Source organism: Miniopterus natalensis, chromosome 6 (assembly GCF_054644295.1).
Source record: "Miniopterus natalensis isolate mMinNat1 chromosome 6, mMinNat1.hap1, whole genome shotgun sequence".
Classification (NCBI taxonomy): domain Eukaryota; kingdom Metazoa; phylum Chordata; class Mammalia; order Chiroptera; family Miniopteridae; genus Miniopterus; species Miniopterus natalensis.
Genome location: NC_142086.1, coordinates 42,855,463 through 42,873,429, shown reverse-complemented (window position 1 = coordinate 42,873,429; position 17,967 = coordinate 42,855,463). Strand labels below are relative to the sequence as shown.

The window sequence follows — 17,967 nt, the reverse complement described above, 5'->3', positions numbered from 1 at the left end:
AAGTTAAAATAGCCTGAAAGAAGCATAATCCAAAAGGTAAGTTTTCTATAACCAAAATGTAATATTATGAACTGTGCAAATTGGTATAAATAATTAGCTTTAGTTTTGGAGCACTTGTGTTAAGATCCCATCGGTCCTTCTTGAATTATTTCTGAAATAAGAGCAAGGACAGAGAAGGAAAGAAAAAGAATATGAAGAAGTAGATGGACGTAAGATTCCCTCAGGGCCCTGGAGTAAACCTGGATGGCTGTGGGACACTAAGAAAGAAACCCTGGGCTACTGCTACTGAGAGCCATTCCATGATGCAACACAGGAAGCATTTTGGTGCCCTAATGAGAAGGTCTTCCTCAATAGGAGTTCATTTTTAAAAAGTATTTAACACTTATTTCTTACTGAAAAAGTAATATATGCATATAGGGGAAAAAATCCAAGTTGTATCAAAGAAAATACAATGAAAAAAATTCTTCCTCTTAGAGAATGTATACATTTATAAATTTATAATTGCCATTGTCCTTCCAAGAGGTTGTACCCAGTTACATTCACACCAAAATTGCATAAACTGAGTGTGTCAATTTCCCTACTACATTTTGCAGGCACTGTGTCTTAAAACTTCTAGGCCTCTAATAGAGGAAAAATAATAACTCGTTGCTTTATTTTTAAAATATATTTATTATTCACTTTGTGAGATGAGCATCTTCGCACGAATTACTATTCCTTATCCTTTCCTTTCATCCCCTTTACTCGGTTTTCTATTAATTATTAGTCTTTTCCTTACTGGTCTGTAACAGTTCCATGGCCCTGTGAAAAGATATTTTACATATAAGGAATATACAGTCCGTAAAGTTTAAGGAACTTACCTAAGACCATACAACTAGCAAGGAATAGAGCAGGATTCAAACCTGGGTCCCTCTCATATTCATTCTACTTTGCCACAATGTTCCCCTTTATTTTAAAGATCATCACATCCACCCCAGTGTTCAGTGCATTATTTAGAGTAGCCTAGATATGGAAGCAACCCAAGTTCCCATCAACAGGTGAGTGAATAAAGGAGATGTGGTACATATACACAAGGGACTATTACTCGGTCATAAAAAAGAATGAAATCTTACCATTTGCAACAACATGGATGGAGCTAGAGGGTATTATGCTAAGTGAAATAAGTCATATGATTTCACTTACATGTGGAATCTAAGGAACAAAATAAGTGAACAAACAAAACAGAAATGGACTCACAGATATAGAGAACAAACTGAGGGTTGTCAGATGGGAGAGGTGTGAAAAAGATGAAGGGATTAAGAAGTACAGAGTGGTAGTTACAGAACAGTCACAGGGATGTAAAGTATAGCATAGGAAATATAGTCAATAATATTACAGTAACTATGTATGATGCCAGGTGGGTACTAGAATTATCGGGGGACTCACTTTGTAAATTATATAATTGTCTAACCACTATGCTGTACATCTGAAACTAATATAAAGTAATATTGAATGTCAACTATAATTGGAAAAGAAAATAAAAAAATAAAGATCATCACATCAATGTGAACCATTAATTCCCAATTAGTGTTCTGTATTATGTAATTGCTGATCACATATAACTAAGTCATCAGTTCTTTCATTTAGTTCTAATAACTGCACATCTCGCTTCAGTTTCTTCTAAGACTAAGTAGATATGTGAGTGCAGTTCAGGTCAGGCCTCTGAAGTTCCCTGAAATGCGATCCCCAGTCCAACTTGGTGTCCCAAAACCTGATACACCCAGGAGTCATGACAGCCAGTCTGGGTCCCCCGGCAACCTCCAGCATACACCTCAAAGGTTTAGCCTGGTGAAGACTTACCTTAGGAACGCACATGCCAAACCTGTGCAGTTATACAAATCTCTTGTGTTCCTTCTTCCCGTGACGGCCTATGTGGAAGTTTTAGAAGCAGACAGATGTCTTACCTCCATGGGAACTATTTTATCACCTAAATCCAGTGATTCAAAAAATTTGGTTTTGAGCCCATTTAAGTCTCTGGTTCCTGAGCAGTTGTCTATCTTTTCTCTTACATGCCTTTTCTCCTCTCTCCCATAACCTAAGCTTGATTTCTACAAGGCCCAACCACCAGGAAAGACATTGCCCTGCCCCTACTTCCAAAAGGAACAAAAGAAGAGAATCTCTATATAAAGCATAGAGATAGGAGACATTTGGACGGTGGGGCTTAGGAATAATAAAGACCCTCAAATCAACTGGGTAAATCAGAAAAGTTCAAGAGTTAGTCTAACCTTTGTATTTTCAAAATGTCCATGGCCTTTGTCCAGTAATGCCCAGAGAAGGCCTTTACAAATGCAATAATTCCATAATCACTTTTATAGATGTCTCTTTCTCAGATTCTCCTTTGTATCAGCACAGTGCCTATGTAACATCATTACCAAAACCCAAAAGATCTGGTTTAGAGAAAACCTGCTCTGCCCTGAACTCTCCAACAAGTTGTCTGTCACTGAGGCACCACATCAATACAATATACACAGAGTATATAGTTCATAAGGCCTTTAATTATCTTTCATTTTGCAGTGAAGTCTTTTAAAGTTTACTCAGAGAACTTAACATGTGAGAGGCATAGGTCAAATAAAAGTAAATCTTAAATTAATTAGAATTAGAGAGAAAGAAACGAGATTTCAACATAAGACCTAAGATAGAGAAAATTAGGGAGCTTCTACAATTTTAGTCAACATCCAACACACTGGTCCTATTCCATCTTACTTTTTTTCTGTTTATGGCAGATAGGCACCCAGAAGAAAAAAGAGCATCACCCACAAGAGAAAGCCAGGAGCTCCAGGCAAGACCATTTGGTTCTTGGGCGGATGTGATTCAAGTCTCTTAAAAGTAGCCAGATGTGCGAGGCTACTTTCTCCCTGCAAAAAAGAAAAACAGCATGGCAGCCTGGAGTTTTGTATCAGAGACAAACTCTGTGTTCAGCTTCAGTGTATTTCTGAAAGTTACTCAGGAAAGACACCTTTGAATCTCCTCATGCTCTCTTCTAGCCACTATCCCTTTCCTGCTCCAAGGGTTACCATTATCCTGACTTCTAACAGCATTGATAAATTTTGCCTGTCTTTGTATTTCATATGAATGGATTCATTTAGTGATATACTACATATTTTAATGATCTGTTTATTTACTGTCTATTCTCCCCACCACTAGCATGTAAGCTCCATGAGAGTAGAGATTTCTTTTATTCCTTGTTGCATCCCCGGTGCCTAAAAGAGAATCTGGTACAGAGTTGTAGCCCAACAAATATTTCACAAATGAATGAAATATTGAACAAATGAAAATGAGAGTAAGAGAATTAAGAAGGGCTTAAAGTCCGAGCCAAATCCTGATGGATGAGCAGGAGTCCATTAGGCAGTCCAAGAAAAGAAAGGCATCCCAAGCATAGGAAGTCTCTAAACAGGCTTGACAAAATGAAAAAATAATCTAGAAACCACAGGATTTAGTAAGCTGAGAACAACAAGTAATAGCTTGTTGAAAAACGCCCTGTATCAGTGATTCTTGAATTTGAGAGTGGGTCAAAATCATCTGGAGGCCTTGTTAAAACACAAATTGTTAGACCTACCCTCAGAATTTTTGATTCAGTATGTCTTGAGTGGGGCCTGAAAATCTGCATTTCCAGTAAGCTTCCAGGTGTTGCCAATGTTGCTGGTTGGGGTATGCTGCTTGGAGAACCACTACTGTCCCCAATGCTCACACTTCATATTTTCAAAGGTTATTAAAGTGGAATTAAATTAGAATTCAAGAATAGAATAAAATTTAGGAAATAAAAAATATGTGAAAATTAAACAACACAATTATAAATAATGGGTCAAAGAAATCTCAAGAGAAATTAGAAAATACTTTGAGATGAATGAAAATGAAAACATAACAAAACTTATGCAATGCAGCTAAATCAGCACTCGGAGGAAAATTCACTGCTCTAAATACCTATATTAAAAAAGAAGATCTCTACTAGTACACCACCATCATTGGTTGCATGCATGTTCCAGGGAAAGGCCTATCCCAGTTGGCTTTGCCCTACCAGTGCAGTAACCCCACCTGGCTCAAGTTGATGCCTGACAATGTAAAGAAGCAAATCTACAAACTGGCCAAAAATTGGTCACAAATTGGTGTGATCCTGAGAGATTCACATGGCATTGCACAAGTACATTTTGTGACAAGCAAAAAAATTTTGAGAATTCTTAAGTCCATAGGACTTGCACCTGATCTCCCTGAGGATCTCTACCATTTAATTAAAAAAGCTGTTGCTGTTTGAAAGCATCTTGAGAGGAACAGAAAAGATACTGCTAAATTCCATCAGATTCTGATCAAGAGCCGTATTCACCAGTAGGCTTGATATTGTAAGACCAAACAAGTTCTCCTCCCAATTGGAAATACAAGTCATCCACAGCCTCTGCCCAGGTTGCATAAAATGTCCATGTGCTCAAGCAATAAAATTACTGTTTAACTAGGAAAAAGAAAAGATCTCAAATCAATAACCTAACCTTGCACCTTAAGTTACTAGAAAAAGAAAATCAAGCTAAACCTAAAGCAAGCAGAAAGAAGGAAATAATAAAGACTAGAGCTGAAGTAAATGAAATAGAGAATAGAAAAACAAAAGATGAAATAAAATCAAAAGTTGAAGAATTAACACCAATCCTTTGCATGCTCTTCCATAAAAATCACAAGATAAGGGAACACATTTCGACTTATTCCATGAAGCCAGTAATATCCTGATACCAAAACCAGATAAAGAAGAGAAAGCTACAGACCAGTATCTCTTCTGAACAAAGATACAAAAATCCTCAACAAAATACCTTCCAGCAACATATAAAAAGAATTATATACCATGACTAAGTGTGATATATTCCAGGAACACACAAGGTCAGTTCAATATACAAAAGTCAATCAGTGTAGTATATCATATTAATAAAGGACAAAGACTGCATGATTATCTCAATAGATTCAGAAAAAGCATTTGGAAAAACCCTAAATTTATTCATGATAAAAACCCTCAGCAAACTAGCAATAGAAGAAAATATTTTCAACCTGATAAAGTCTATCTACAATAAACTCACAGCTAACTTCATACTTAACAATGAGAGACTGAATGCTTTATCCGTAAGATCAGAAACAAAACAAGAACGTTTACTCTCGCTTCTTCTATTCAGCATTGTACTGGACGTTCTAGTCAGGGCAGTTAATCACGAAAATGAAATATAAGTAATCGAAATTGGAAAGGAAGAAATAAAACTGTCTCTATTTATAGATAACATGATCTTGTATGTGAAAAATACTAAGGAATCCACAAAAATACTATAACAACTAATAAATTCAACAAGGTTGAAAGATACAAAACCAATGTACAAAAATCAATTGTATTTCTTTATACTAGCAAAAAATTTTCAAAAATAAAATTAAGGCCCACTTAGCGTGGCTCAGCAGTTGCGCATGGAACTATGATCCAGGAGATCAAGGTTGATTCCCGGTCAGGGCACATGTCCAGGTTGTGGGCTCGATCCCCAGTAGGGGGCGTGCAGGAGGCAGCCAATCAATGACTCTCATCACTGATGTTTCTATCTCTCTCCCTCTCCCTTCCTCACTCTGAAATCAACAAATACATATTTAAAAAAAAATAAAAATAAAATTAAGAAAACAATTGTATCTACAAAGCATAAAAAGAATAAAATACTTAAGAATAAATTTAACAAAATAAATAGAAGACTTATACATTAAAATCTACAAAATATCATTGAAAGAAATTAGAGAGGACCTAAATAAATGGAAAGACATCCATGTTCATAGATTAAAAGACAATATTGTTAAGATGGTAGTACTCTCAAAATTAATCTAGAAATACAATACATTCTGTAACAAAATCCCAGGTGCCTTTTTGCAGAAATTGAAAGGTTAACCTAAAGTTCATACAGAAATATCAAAACAAAAATAGGCAAAACAATCCTGTAAAAGAAGAATAAATTGGAGGATTCACACTTCCCTGTATCAAAACTTACTAAAAAGTTATAGCAATCAAGACAGTATGGTACTGGCATAAGGTACTGGCATAAGAATAGATACTTCAAAGGGGTGTGATTGAGAGTCCAGAAATAAACCCTACGTCTATTGTTTTTTGACAATGAAGTCAAGATAATTCAATGGGGAAAGAATAGTCTTTTCAATAAATGGTCCCGAGAAGACTGAATACACAAAATAATAATGGAATCCTAGCTCATGCCATATACAAAGATTAACTTAAAATGGATCATAGACCTGAACGTAGGAGTTAAATCATAAAACTCTTAGAGTAAAACATAAGAGTAAATCTTTGTGATCTTGGATTAGGCAAATCAAAAACTTTTCCGCTTCAAAGGACATCATCAAGAAATGAAAAGATAACCCACAGAAGGGGAGAAAGTATTTGCAAATCTGGTATTCAAAATATACAAAGTCTTACAACTCAATAATAAAAAAATAAGTAGCCCACTTAAAAAAATTATTTAAATGAATATTTCTCCAAAGAAGATATATAAATCACCAATAAGCACATAGAATGATGTTCAACATCATTAGCCATCAGGGAAATGCAAATCAAAACCACTGCAAGAGACCATTCACCCACTAGGATGACTAAAATAAAAAAAGACAGATAATAATGAGCGCTGACGAGGATGTTGAAAAATGAAGCTCATGTACACTCTTGGTGGGAATGTAAAATGGTACAGCCACTTTGGAAAACAGTCTGCTAGTTCCTCAAAAGGTTTTAAAAAATAGAATTATCACATGACTCAGCAATTCTCCTCTTAAGTATATATCCAAGAAAACTGAAAACATGTCCACACAAAAACGTATACACCAATATTCATAACAGCAGCATTCATCATAGCCAAAAGTGCAGACAACCCAAATTTCCACCAACTGATGAATGGATAAAGTGTGGTATATCCATACAGTGGAATATTATTCAGCAATAAAAATAAATGAAGTGCTGATACACCCTACATGATGAACCTTGAAAATATTATAATTCTGAGTGAAAGAAGCCAGTTACCACATACTGTATGATTCCATTTATATGAAAGGTCCAAATAGGCAAATGTATATTATCCAGAAAGTACATTAGTATTTACCAAGGACAGAGGGAATAGTGGGAGGAATGGAGGGTGACTGCTAATGGATACGGGACTTTTTAGGGTAATAAATATGTCCTAAAATTAGATACAATGGTTGCACACTCTGTGAATATACTAAAACAACTGAATTGCACACTTCAAATGAATAAATTTTATGGCATGTGAATTATATTTCATAAAGGTGTTTAAAAAATTTTTAAAGTATAGCTCTTTTGGACTATAAAAATAATGCATATTCATTATAGAATATTGCATAAGACAGACAAGTAAAAAGAAGAAAATAAAAATTGCCTTAATCCCATCATGCAGAAGTAACCAGTAATTGTTGTTAATAATAATTATTATTATACATCCTATCTTTTTAATATGCATACAATTAAACAATGTGGGCCCATACTACACATACAAGCTTACATCTTGCTTTTTAAAATTTAACATTATATTGTAAGCTTGTCTCCATGTCATTAAAAATTTTAGTGAATAATTTTAACAGTTGTGTAATATTCACAGCTACTGACTGGGAGATCAGTATTGCAAAAGTGTCTTGAATGCTTTGATTAACTGCCATGCCTGTATTTACCAAACCTGAAAGGTGATCAATCAACCTTTGCATGAAGTCAGACTCCCTTAACACTTCTCATATAGAGGCTGTACAACCTCGGATACCTCTCTCGCCTCTCTGGGCTTGTTTCCTCACTCCTTCATGCTATGGTGGGTAGAAGATGACGGCTACAGTCCCTGCCAGATCTAACCCTCCAAGGAGGGCTTGGTAAAGATCTAAGTCGTGGACACGGGAAAGTAGAAGAAATTAGCTTATGGTACAAGTTTAATCCTCACCATCGCCTCCCTCCGTGAGGGAGAGGGCAGGCGGGGCCCCCTGTGGCAGCGTACATCAAGGACTCTGCCTGAGGCTCTGGATGCTATAACACAAGGACTGTACTGCCCCTGAGTCAACTGTGGTCGAGTGGCAAGTACACAGACCTTTGTTAACATTTAGACCTGGGTTCAAATCCTAGGATCTAACACTTTCAGCTGTGTAGTCTTTGGAAATTTAGCTTCTCTCCCTGTTTCCTTCTCTGCTAAATAGGGTAATAATATCCACATCAGAGGTCACTGTGGGGTTAAGTGTGGTATGTGAAGGTACCTAGGTTCACCCTAGCATATCATGTATGTTCAATAAATACATGTTCCTTTTCTTACATGTTTTTTAAAGTTCCTGAACCCTTCCTTGAGGAATGGGATTCAGTTTGGAAGTAACAGAATCAACACACACAAAATTATCCATCAAATTTTCTCTCAAGGACTCTATCAAGGAACTGCAGAGTTCCCAGAATGTAGCTAGATAGCAATATTAAGACTGTCCAGGATTCATGAATGGGGCAGCAATTTCATTTCTAGTCTCATTATTTATCGCACAGGGGCTTCTCTTTCTCTAGACTCAGATCCACTCACACAGTCATAAATGCTATGTGGTATAAGAAAACAAGGTACATGAAGTTTAGATTCAGAAAGGATGGGTTTGAATCCTAACTCTTGTGCTTATTAGCCATGTCCTTAGTCAAAATATTTAACTTCTTGGATTTCTCATAAAGAGAGAGGACAATAACAATTACCTTGCAGGGTTGAGGCAAAGACTTAAAATGAAATATATAAAGTGCCAGGTATGTGGTGAGAGGCTGATAAATGGCAGCTGTGACTACTCAAGTTTGTCATATCATAAAGCTGATGTCCTTAGCAGGGAAACAGAAGCCTCATACATAGTAACTGCCACATCAATTGGGGTAAAAGTTGTCAGTCCCTAAGTATGGTCTCTTCAAACCCAAAGAGACTCCACCTCACCACCTTCTCTTGCCCCAAGCTACAAACTTATGTTCCTGATGTTTCTTTAAATCTCCAGAGAGACCAGAAGTGCCTGATACATTTGGCATTCAGTAAATATTAATGACTGATGACTTCTGAAATACACCCTGCCTTCACTTACTTACTCGGGTACTTGCGGATGATTCTGAAGGGCTTGTTGTTCACATCTGTTTCTGTTATGTAGCAGACATATTTCTCATTCAACTTGACAGGGTATCTCAGGACGGAGAACACCCTGTAGAAGCCATTCATCTGCTCCTCCAGGACGTCCACAGTACTGTGGTTGCTCAGGTCCCTCTCTGCCCGGTCCAACCAGGTCACATTGGGCATGAGGTACCAGCCCTTGGAGATGCACGTGGCCACGTTGTCATCATCAATCCTATCAAACTGCACCTGGGGCATTTCAGAGTCTGGTTGAAAAAAATAACAATTAGCTCCTTTTTAATTTCAGCCCCAGGAGGATCAAGCTAGCAGAAATCTTGCAGAGTTTTTACATTAACACTCATGTAGGCAACATATCTTGAGGTTCACTGTAGTTAAAATTTTGATCCAGGTACAGTGAGAGAAAATCAGGAGACATGTATGCTCCTGCCATCCAGATCTTGCCTACTACTACTGTGTTTATATTTGGAATCTTCCCCTCTTTGGGGGGTTCGTTTTGAACTCTCTACTGACCTCATATGCTCTGCTGAGAAACACAGAAGATAACCAATGGTTCCACCATCACCTTCCCATCTCTTCCAGCTCCTACCCTGGAGAAATTCTGCCATGCTTCCCTCCACCCCTCTGTGAGATCTCTGGTGGGATGAAGGTCATTCTCAAAGTAATCCCGAGAAAGGTGAGAATTTCTGAAGCACTATGGAGATCCACTGGTTCAGTTCAATCCTACATTTTAATAGTGAGAAAATGAAGCCTAGAAAAGCTAAATGAGTTGTCCAGAACAGAACGTGAGCCTCCTCACTCCCAATGCAGTGCTCTTCTCACTAAACCACATATCAGATCTCAGAGTAGTCACGTAGGGGTATTGTTATTGAACATTTTGGTGTTTGTGTTAAAATTTGAACCTGGGATAGGCCATTGTTTTTCTTTTCCTATGTTTTGTTCGCTTATTTGAATGATAGGTGCAGATACAGTAACTTTGGTTCAGAGCAATATTTTTAGCTAATATGAACTGACATTCTAAATACCTGACTCTCATTATAGGAATGAGAAGAGCCTATAATAACTTGAGTAGAAGAGAAAAAGTCAGACTACTGGAAGAGAAAACTTACAATTTATCCCTATGAATAGGGACAGAGCTTGAAACCAAGTTCATCCAATAAATTTCCTTACCTTCTACTATTAGCTTAATTGTACTCTCTCCTCTTCCATGCGGTGTGGTGGCTGAGCACTTGTAGATAGCTTCATCCATGAAATCCACATTTCTTAGTAAAAGTGATAGAATCCCCTCAGAAATTTCAGCCCGATCCACGGAGACTCTTCCCTCATACAAAGAGTTTTGGTCCTCTAGTTGCTCTGTGTTATTGCGAAACTGGTAGACCAACTTAGAGAAAATTTCAAAAAAATCATAGTGCCTGAAGAAGCGGAAATATTCTTTATCATTTTTTACCTCATATTCTTCTTGGATGTCTTCTCTTTCCCAATAAAACTCAAGATTTTCTGTGCCCTCCACAAAGGAGAAATAGCAGGAGAGGGTAACATCAGTGAAAGGGTGGGCCCGCAACTCTTCTGTAGACACTGAGAAGGCCAAAGAGGAAATGACCTTAATAAAGTACTTAGAAAGACCAGTGAATACTGTTTCTGGTAAAGTTTAATAACAGATGAAAGAAATCACTCTAGCTATTTCAAGCAGATAGGAATTTAGCACAGGAAATTTGGCATTTACAAAATCATTGGAAGGCTGAAAGAATGAGCCCAAAGATGAGCATGGAAGGTGAGATTTGCAATGTGTGTATTTTGCCTTTCCCCATATTATACTAGGCTCAGAATTTTCTTTCCTAGGTTCCTACCTCGGTCTTAGTAAATAGAATTAATTAATTAATTCAAGGAAAGCTTTTAGAATATGTCTAGCACATTGAAAACACTTAAAAAATGTTACCTGATATATTAGTCAGGGTTCTCCAGAGAAACAGAACAAACAAAACCTATATAAAGAGATCACGTTATTATGGAGGTGAGAAATCCCAAGATCTGCAATGGGCAAGGCAGAGACCCAAGTATGTGATGGTATATGGAATCTAAAGAACAAAATAAACAAACAAAATAGAAACAGAGAACAGACTGATAGTTGTTTGGGGGGGGGGGCGCTGGGTGAAAAAGGTGAAGGAATTAAGCAATACAAATTGGTGGTTACAGAATAGTCACAGAGTTGTGAGTTGCCGTATGGGGAATATGGTCAATAATGTCATGATAACTATGTATGGGGCTGGGTGGGTGTTTGGGACATCAGGGGGATCCGTAGAGTGAGTGCATGATTTCTGGCCACTTTGCTGTGCATCTGAAGCTAATGAAGAATGGTACTGAATGTGAACCATGGCTGAAAAAAAATATCTTGGAAAACACCAAAGAGAAATTACTAAGGAAATAGAATGCATTTAACTTATCCCTATTGCTGGACATTTTGTTCCAATTTGTGATATGGTTATCCCCATATAATGTATCTTTGTATGTCTGCGTGCTTAAAAAGAAAAAGAATGCAATGATATATTCCAGTCTGACTTTGAAGGCTCAAGATGAAGGAGAGGCTATGTTTCAGTTAAAGTCTTGCTCAAATTGTTGCTATTTGTCTAATATGGTTATAATCATGAAGGAGTGGATTGTAGTTATAAATAAATCTTAGTCTGAAGATGTGTAAATCCAAGTTCTAGTTCTAGGTCTCCCCAGTGACTAAGTCATTTTGCATTGGGCAAGTCACTTAATCTCTTTGAGTTATAATTTCCTTATGTATAATTAGGATGAGAACACCTGCCCCAGGTTGTTATGAAATACCTTGGGAGCCTAGGGACATGGCTTAGTCATTTTCCAGAGGGACAGAGGAGTGAACCAGATGGGTGGGTACCTTAGTAAGCTGCCCCTCTTCCCAATCTCATAAGAATATGTAGCTTACTCAAGAATATGTAGCTTAATTCTAGCTTCTCAAGTTATACCCAGGAGGTCTTGCTACAGCTGTACTCTTCCTGGACCCACAGGAAAGAATCTCAGACTCAGGAATCCAAAGGTTCTAGTTAGCAAGTCATGAAACATGAACTACTGGTGATGTAATCAGTAATATAAAAGCCAACTTCTGATATGTCTGCAGATGGTCCTACCTGAATCTGAATAAGTCTTTTGTTCCAATCTGTATTATTTCTAGACCATGTGTCTTTAGCTTCCTGAGACCTAAGAAGCTGAGGCAAAAGCTCAGAAAAAAGCTTATTAGCTTTTTGGGAAAACACTTGAAAAACTGTAGAAAGACACTATATCTAAAGCACCTACTATAGAGCCTAGCACATAGTATTAGGTTGTCAATATTGACACAAAATATAAGACATTATTAGAACTAACACCTTTCTCTTTCTCACTTAAATATACATCCACTCCTTGAATTTAAGTTAGAGTTGTTCCTGACCTCGAATGAATTACCATCTTACTTAGACCTACAGCTTCCCTCTACACACACACACACACACACAAACTCGAGTGTGCGCACACACGGGAACCAAGCATTGAAAGAAAAGAGTCAGTTAAAATAACCTGGATGGACCAGGTCTGCACTAACTCCTGAGTAGATCTCTGGAGCCTGAGATCTGCTGCCTTCAAGCTGCTGTTACATTTAAGCAACCAGGAGAACTGCTGTAGGTCCCTGAGAGACGGCATGTGCCAAAAACTATAAATGTGTTTCATCACTCTGCAGATTTTGGATACGTGTTTTTTTTTTTTTTTTAAAAAGAAATTGTTGCATATGTACTTTGAGTTAGCTGAACTACATTAACATTTCAACATGTTTATACTGTTTGTCCCAACATTTTTGAAGAATTGAGTACAGAGTAACTAAAAAACAAAACAAAAAACACACCCACAAAAAGCCCTGCGTTGACTGCCTATCCAGATTTTTCAGGACAGGCCTAATTTCAAATATTCTGATCTACTATACTCTAAATCAGCACTTGTCAGAGTCACCTAAAGTGCAGGGCTGGGGTGAAGGCTAGATTTTTTTTTTAGTTGAGGGAGTTCAAATTATAGGTGTGAGTAAGTGTAGTTATCCAGATACGACCTCAAATGGACAAACCAAATTGGGGGTGCAGTAAGGATTTTCTCATTAAAAAATGAAATTAGAGTAACAATAATTCTTTACAATTTGTGTCTATTTTCCCATCTGTTCTTCACTATTTCCTGGGAAGCAAATACAACATTGTTATCCCCCAAAAACAAATGAAAAGACTGAGGTTCAGAGAGATTACATCACTTGCTTTTTTAAAAAATCTCCAAATCACTATTTTCTTCACTATGTCCCCAGCTGTTTTAGAAATGCCCACAAAGTTGTTTTGGAAAAGCAACTCACCTGCATCATGAACAAGCAGAAGCATTCTGACAGTCAACAAAAGGAAAGACATTCTGTAAGAAACAAAATGAAAAGTAGAAAATTTGCCTCAGCTGAAAAAGAATGTGGGTCAGCATAACCCAGCCACCCCTGCTAGATCCCAGGAAGGCCCCCCAGACACCACCTCCAGACTCCATGGCCACCAGATACACCCTTAGCAGAGACTTCCAGCACCTCAGCATTCCTTGTGGGATGCCCACTGAGTCAAGTTCACTCAGGCTGATCCTATGTAGATGTGTCTGATTTGCTATATAAACCTGAAATTCTATTTCTCTAATATTCAATCTGTTTCTCTAGGGGAGTCACATTTAAATTCATTTGGATCAGAGTCTGCTTTGAGATGGTATTTGAGGAGTCAGTGACAACTTCACAGGCAACTGTCACTGTCCTCTCTGAATGTTATTGAGGGAAAGTCAACAGTGGAGGAGGTATATCTAGAAGATATACACGTGTATCTGGGAAGTTATGGATTGATACTTCCCAAACAGATAAAAATGACTATGGGGAAGGAAAATTAATTTTCCTTCTACTCTAAGTTCTTCTGGCTGGCCTAATAATCAAATTGACATGAGCAGGATTAACAGGAGGGAATAACCAAATTTATTACATATGTACATACAGGGACAGGGGGGTGTCATAAGAATAGGGGCACCCAGGGGCAATTCAGGCAGTTGAGACTTATATGCCATCTTTTTTGTTGTTGCTGTTGTTTAGGATTGCTGGAGATGGTGATACTAAAAAGCAGATTGATTTTAGTGGGTTTTATTATTGTTCATAAATATACTTTAGACCATGTACTCCTTTTATTTACTGCTTCCAGGGAAGACTATGCCCACTGCACCCCTCCTTGGTGCCCAACGCTCTGAGGCATGTATCTCCCGAGTTTCTACTATGTGTACACCTACATAAACATCTTCTTCTTCCCTCCACAAAAATGAGATCATACTATACACACTAAGCAATAGATTGTGGATGTTTTCTATGTATAGTATAATCTCATTTTAAAATGTCTGTTAATCCAATAAATGAAAAACATCCCATTTTGGTATTTTATTTTGCATTTCTTCGATTTCAAGTGATATTTAACATCACTATGTTTCTATTTTATGCCACCTTGAGCTAAGGAGAAAGAAGAGGTTGTGGTTTGGGACTTCAAAGGGCAGAAAGGCAATTCTGAAAAAAGCAAATGTTTGGTAAACAAATGTTTGTTGGGCCATCTAACAATGAGTCTCGGAGAGGACTTTGACCGAAAGGGCCTTGCTAGGTTCCTTCCTGTTTATCACGTGCTAATCCAGATTAAACTACAGTCACCTATGCTGTTAGCTCCTTTCCTGATCTTCTTCCTAAATTCTTTTAGACAGTGACAGGGAAGCTCAAAGGTTCTTACTGAGTCTTTGTTTCTTAAAAGTAATCAGCTTAATATAATCAATATCCTTAAAATGGCATATTTTAGGGTAGCAACCTCTGACCCCTCCTCATAAGGAGAGGCTGCAGTAAGCAAGTCTGCCCCATCAGGGCTGCACTTCAATGGGAATGGAATTAACAAGCCTGGACAGCTCTGGAAGGGGTGGAAGAAAAGGGCTCAGGGGATACTGAGCCCCGTTACGAAGCTCATGCACATCCATATACAGGTAAAGGCAATCTTGCTCGTGGGCTGGATCCACTCTCCCTCTCTAGTCTCATCTCTCACTACTGCTCCCACTCTTCAAGTTCCACCAGTACGATGCCTAAATCATGATGCTGTCTAAACCCTCCTTGACTGGCACATCCCCCCAACATCACTACCCTCATCTGCCCCCCACTACTCACTTATCACAAACTCTGCCCCAGCAGCTCTTCTTCTCAGAGCCCTCCCTGATCCACGTCCAGTTCATCATTCCCCTTTCCCTATCTTGAACATAACTTTTGTCGTATGAATCACATTATACAGCAATTATTTCTTTACATGTTCTTTTGTCCCTTACTATTTCGAAGAAAGGAAGAAAGGTAAGACTTATTGCATCTTCTCAGCATGTTTTCCTGCCTCCTCTTCTTCCTGTATTCTATTAAGGACAAAAAAAAACCCCACCACAATCCTCCGGGGCTGCTCTACATCATAACAATGACAACTATATATCAAGTGCTTACAAATGCTAAATTTAATCTTCAAAATAAGCCTATGGAAGTAGGTACTATTATCTCCATTTTATAAGTGAGGAAAATGAGGCACAGAGAGGGTAAATAATTCATCCAGTGTTGCACAGAACCAAGACTCTTACCCTTCAGGTTAGCTGAAGCCTGTGCATGCCACCTAAATTCTGTCCTGACAAACCTCTGCAACTTCACCACACACCATGGAAAGTTTCATTACCAGGGCATCCACCAGAAGAACTAGAAGTTCATGGGTTGATGAGGCAGATGGTTGTGGAATATTAAGTATGTTTCATTCCTAGAGGCCTATTGGACCCTGGAGGATGTGTTCATGGGTTGAATAATAACAGATACAGAAATCTTCAGAAGAACACGAGGATAAAGGAGCAGCCCTTGCCAGCCAATGATCAAATAAAGCATTTCTAGGTCAGTGTGACAAGTGGAGATTCTTTACCAAGTCTATCTACTCTAACTAGGAATATGACTAGTGATTGACAACAACTATTGATTTAGAAAATATCTCTTTATGGTATATGTAGCAAAATATTTTAAAGATATCTAAAATAATATAAAATTTAAGAGGTAATATGTCAGCTAGCAGCTACTATAGCTATAGATAAGAGAAGCGGGGAGGGAGGGACTAGTCAAATGTCAAATATTGTAGAACTAGCCATGGCTGGTGTGGCTCAGTGGGTTGGGCATCCTCCTGTTCACTGAAAGGTTTCCTGTTCAATCCCTGGTAGGGGTACGCAGGAGGCAGCCAATCAATGTTTCTCTCTCTCTCTCTTAAAAAAAAAAAAAAATCAATAAAAAATCTTTTTTAAAAAGTTGTAGGAATATAACATGCCTTTTCAACTCAATAAAATTTCATCTATTTCCAAGATGGAAAGTTTTTCATCATGATGAAAGACATAAATCCTAAAGCCTTTCCAATTCCCCCACCCCAGTCAGATATAATTTTTGCTCCTATGCACTTCCACTACATTTTGTATTTTTAATAGTACTCTCATCCACTTAATAAAGCTTATTTTTAATGATTCTAATAGTAACACAGACACATTATTTTTAAAAAGTTTGAAAAAATAGAAAAGAATAAAGAAGAATATTACAATCACTTTTAAGTCCATCACCCAGACAACCACTGTTATCATTTTGGGACATTTTCTTTCAGTCTTTATACCTGTACTTTTTAAGAGAACTCAATCTGTATATACTGTTTAGTGTCCAAGTTAATTTTCCTCATGACACTATTTTGTAAGTATTTCTCCATCATTAAAAATGTTCTTACAACCTGATCTACTTAGTTTTATAGTTATTTGTATGCAAAATCTTATCATTCCTACTAGACTGTAATGTTCCAAAGGGCAGGGATAAGGTCCTCTTTGTGTTTCATATGTCCTTCATGGTATTCCATATGTTAAAGGCACCCCATAAGTGTTTATTGCATTAGCTAAATTAAACAGAATTTGTTGCAACATTCTTACAAAGTTTCATTATATAATAGGGGAGAAAAAACAAAAAAAGAAATTCATATACTACTAAAGATGAGTATCAACTATACCAAAACAGGAAATTCCAGCAAGGCATCCAGGTATTGCCTCCAGGGTTTGTGCCTTTCTCATCTCATTTTACAGGAAAACTATGAAAAGCCTATGAACTAGCTCTACGCAGACATGTAAGTGTAAAGGGACCAGATACAGTTGAGGTAGATATTTAAACACTTCAGTCACATTACTGGTCATTTGGCTCTCCAGTTCACAATCACAGCCAACAATTTCTCCCAAATAAATGGACTCTTTAAAGAGCTTACCTTTATCACAGCTGGTCCCTCTAACCAGCCAGCTGAGAAGCAAGTGAGGTGGAGTCAAGCATGTCTTCAAAGGGACTGTTGTGTGGCAGTCCCCAGGGACTTCTTGGTGATACTGTTATTACCAAACTGTTGCAGCAAAAAGCTCACCAAGATGCTCCACAAAACTTAGTATTTCTAATGGCTGTATTTTTTGGCCAAAAAAAGTGTTTGCAAGGAAACCTACACAGGGTGGCTGAAGGAAAAATGCCCTTCATTTGGTCTCCCTTCTTTTTTCAGTAACATTCTAGTCAGGAGATGGATCCTGTAATACAGCCAGTTTGACCCAGAGTAGCTTAATGGTGTCATTTTGATAAGGGGACAAATATGCTATGTACTTTTCCAATCCCTTGAAATCCAACTCTTTCCCTAGATAATGCATTGCTGTCTCCTTTCCCTTCGCACTTTCCAGT

At 37.7% G+C, this 17,967-nt stretch overlaps 1 protein-coding gene and 1 pseudogene across 1 annotated transcript; one reads left to right on the top strand and one right to left on the bottom strand.

Annotated features, from left to right (window-relative positions):
- Nucleotides 1-1,863: 1,863 nt before the first annotated feature.
- LOC148092890 (uncharacterized) lies at nt 1,864-17,902 on the bottom strand. Its single transcript, XM_087817876.1, has 6 exons — nt 17,519-17,902; nt 13,540-13,592; nt 10,609-10,736; nt 10,332-10,423; nt 9,125-9,409; nt 1,864-2,891 (listed from the first exon to the last, which is right to left on the bottom strand). The coding sequence occupies exons 2-6, from the start codon at nt 13,546-13,548 to the stop codon at nt 2,881-2,883; spliced, it is 525 nt and encodes a 174-aa protein (XP_087674002.1). The 5' UTR covers nt 13,549-13,592; nt 17,519-17,902; the 3' UTR covers nt 1,864-2,880.
- LOC107527340 (small ribosomal subunit protein uS15 pseudogene) lies at nt 4,004-4,440 on the top strand (annotated as a pseudogene).
- Nucleotides 17,903-17,967: the final 65 nt, after the last annotated feature.

Coding starts and splice junctions, on each gene's coding strand:
- LOC148092890 (XM_087817876.1), bottom strand. Junction 10,424..10,608: donor ACATCCAAGAAGAATATGAG/GTAAAAAATGAT, acceptor ACTTTTACTAAG/AAATGTGGATTTCATGGATG. Junction 9,410..10,331: donor AATTAAGCTAATAGTAGAAG/GTAAGGAAATTT, acceptor TTTTTCAACCAG/ACTCTGAAATGCCCCAGGTG.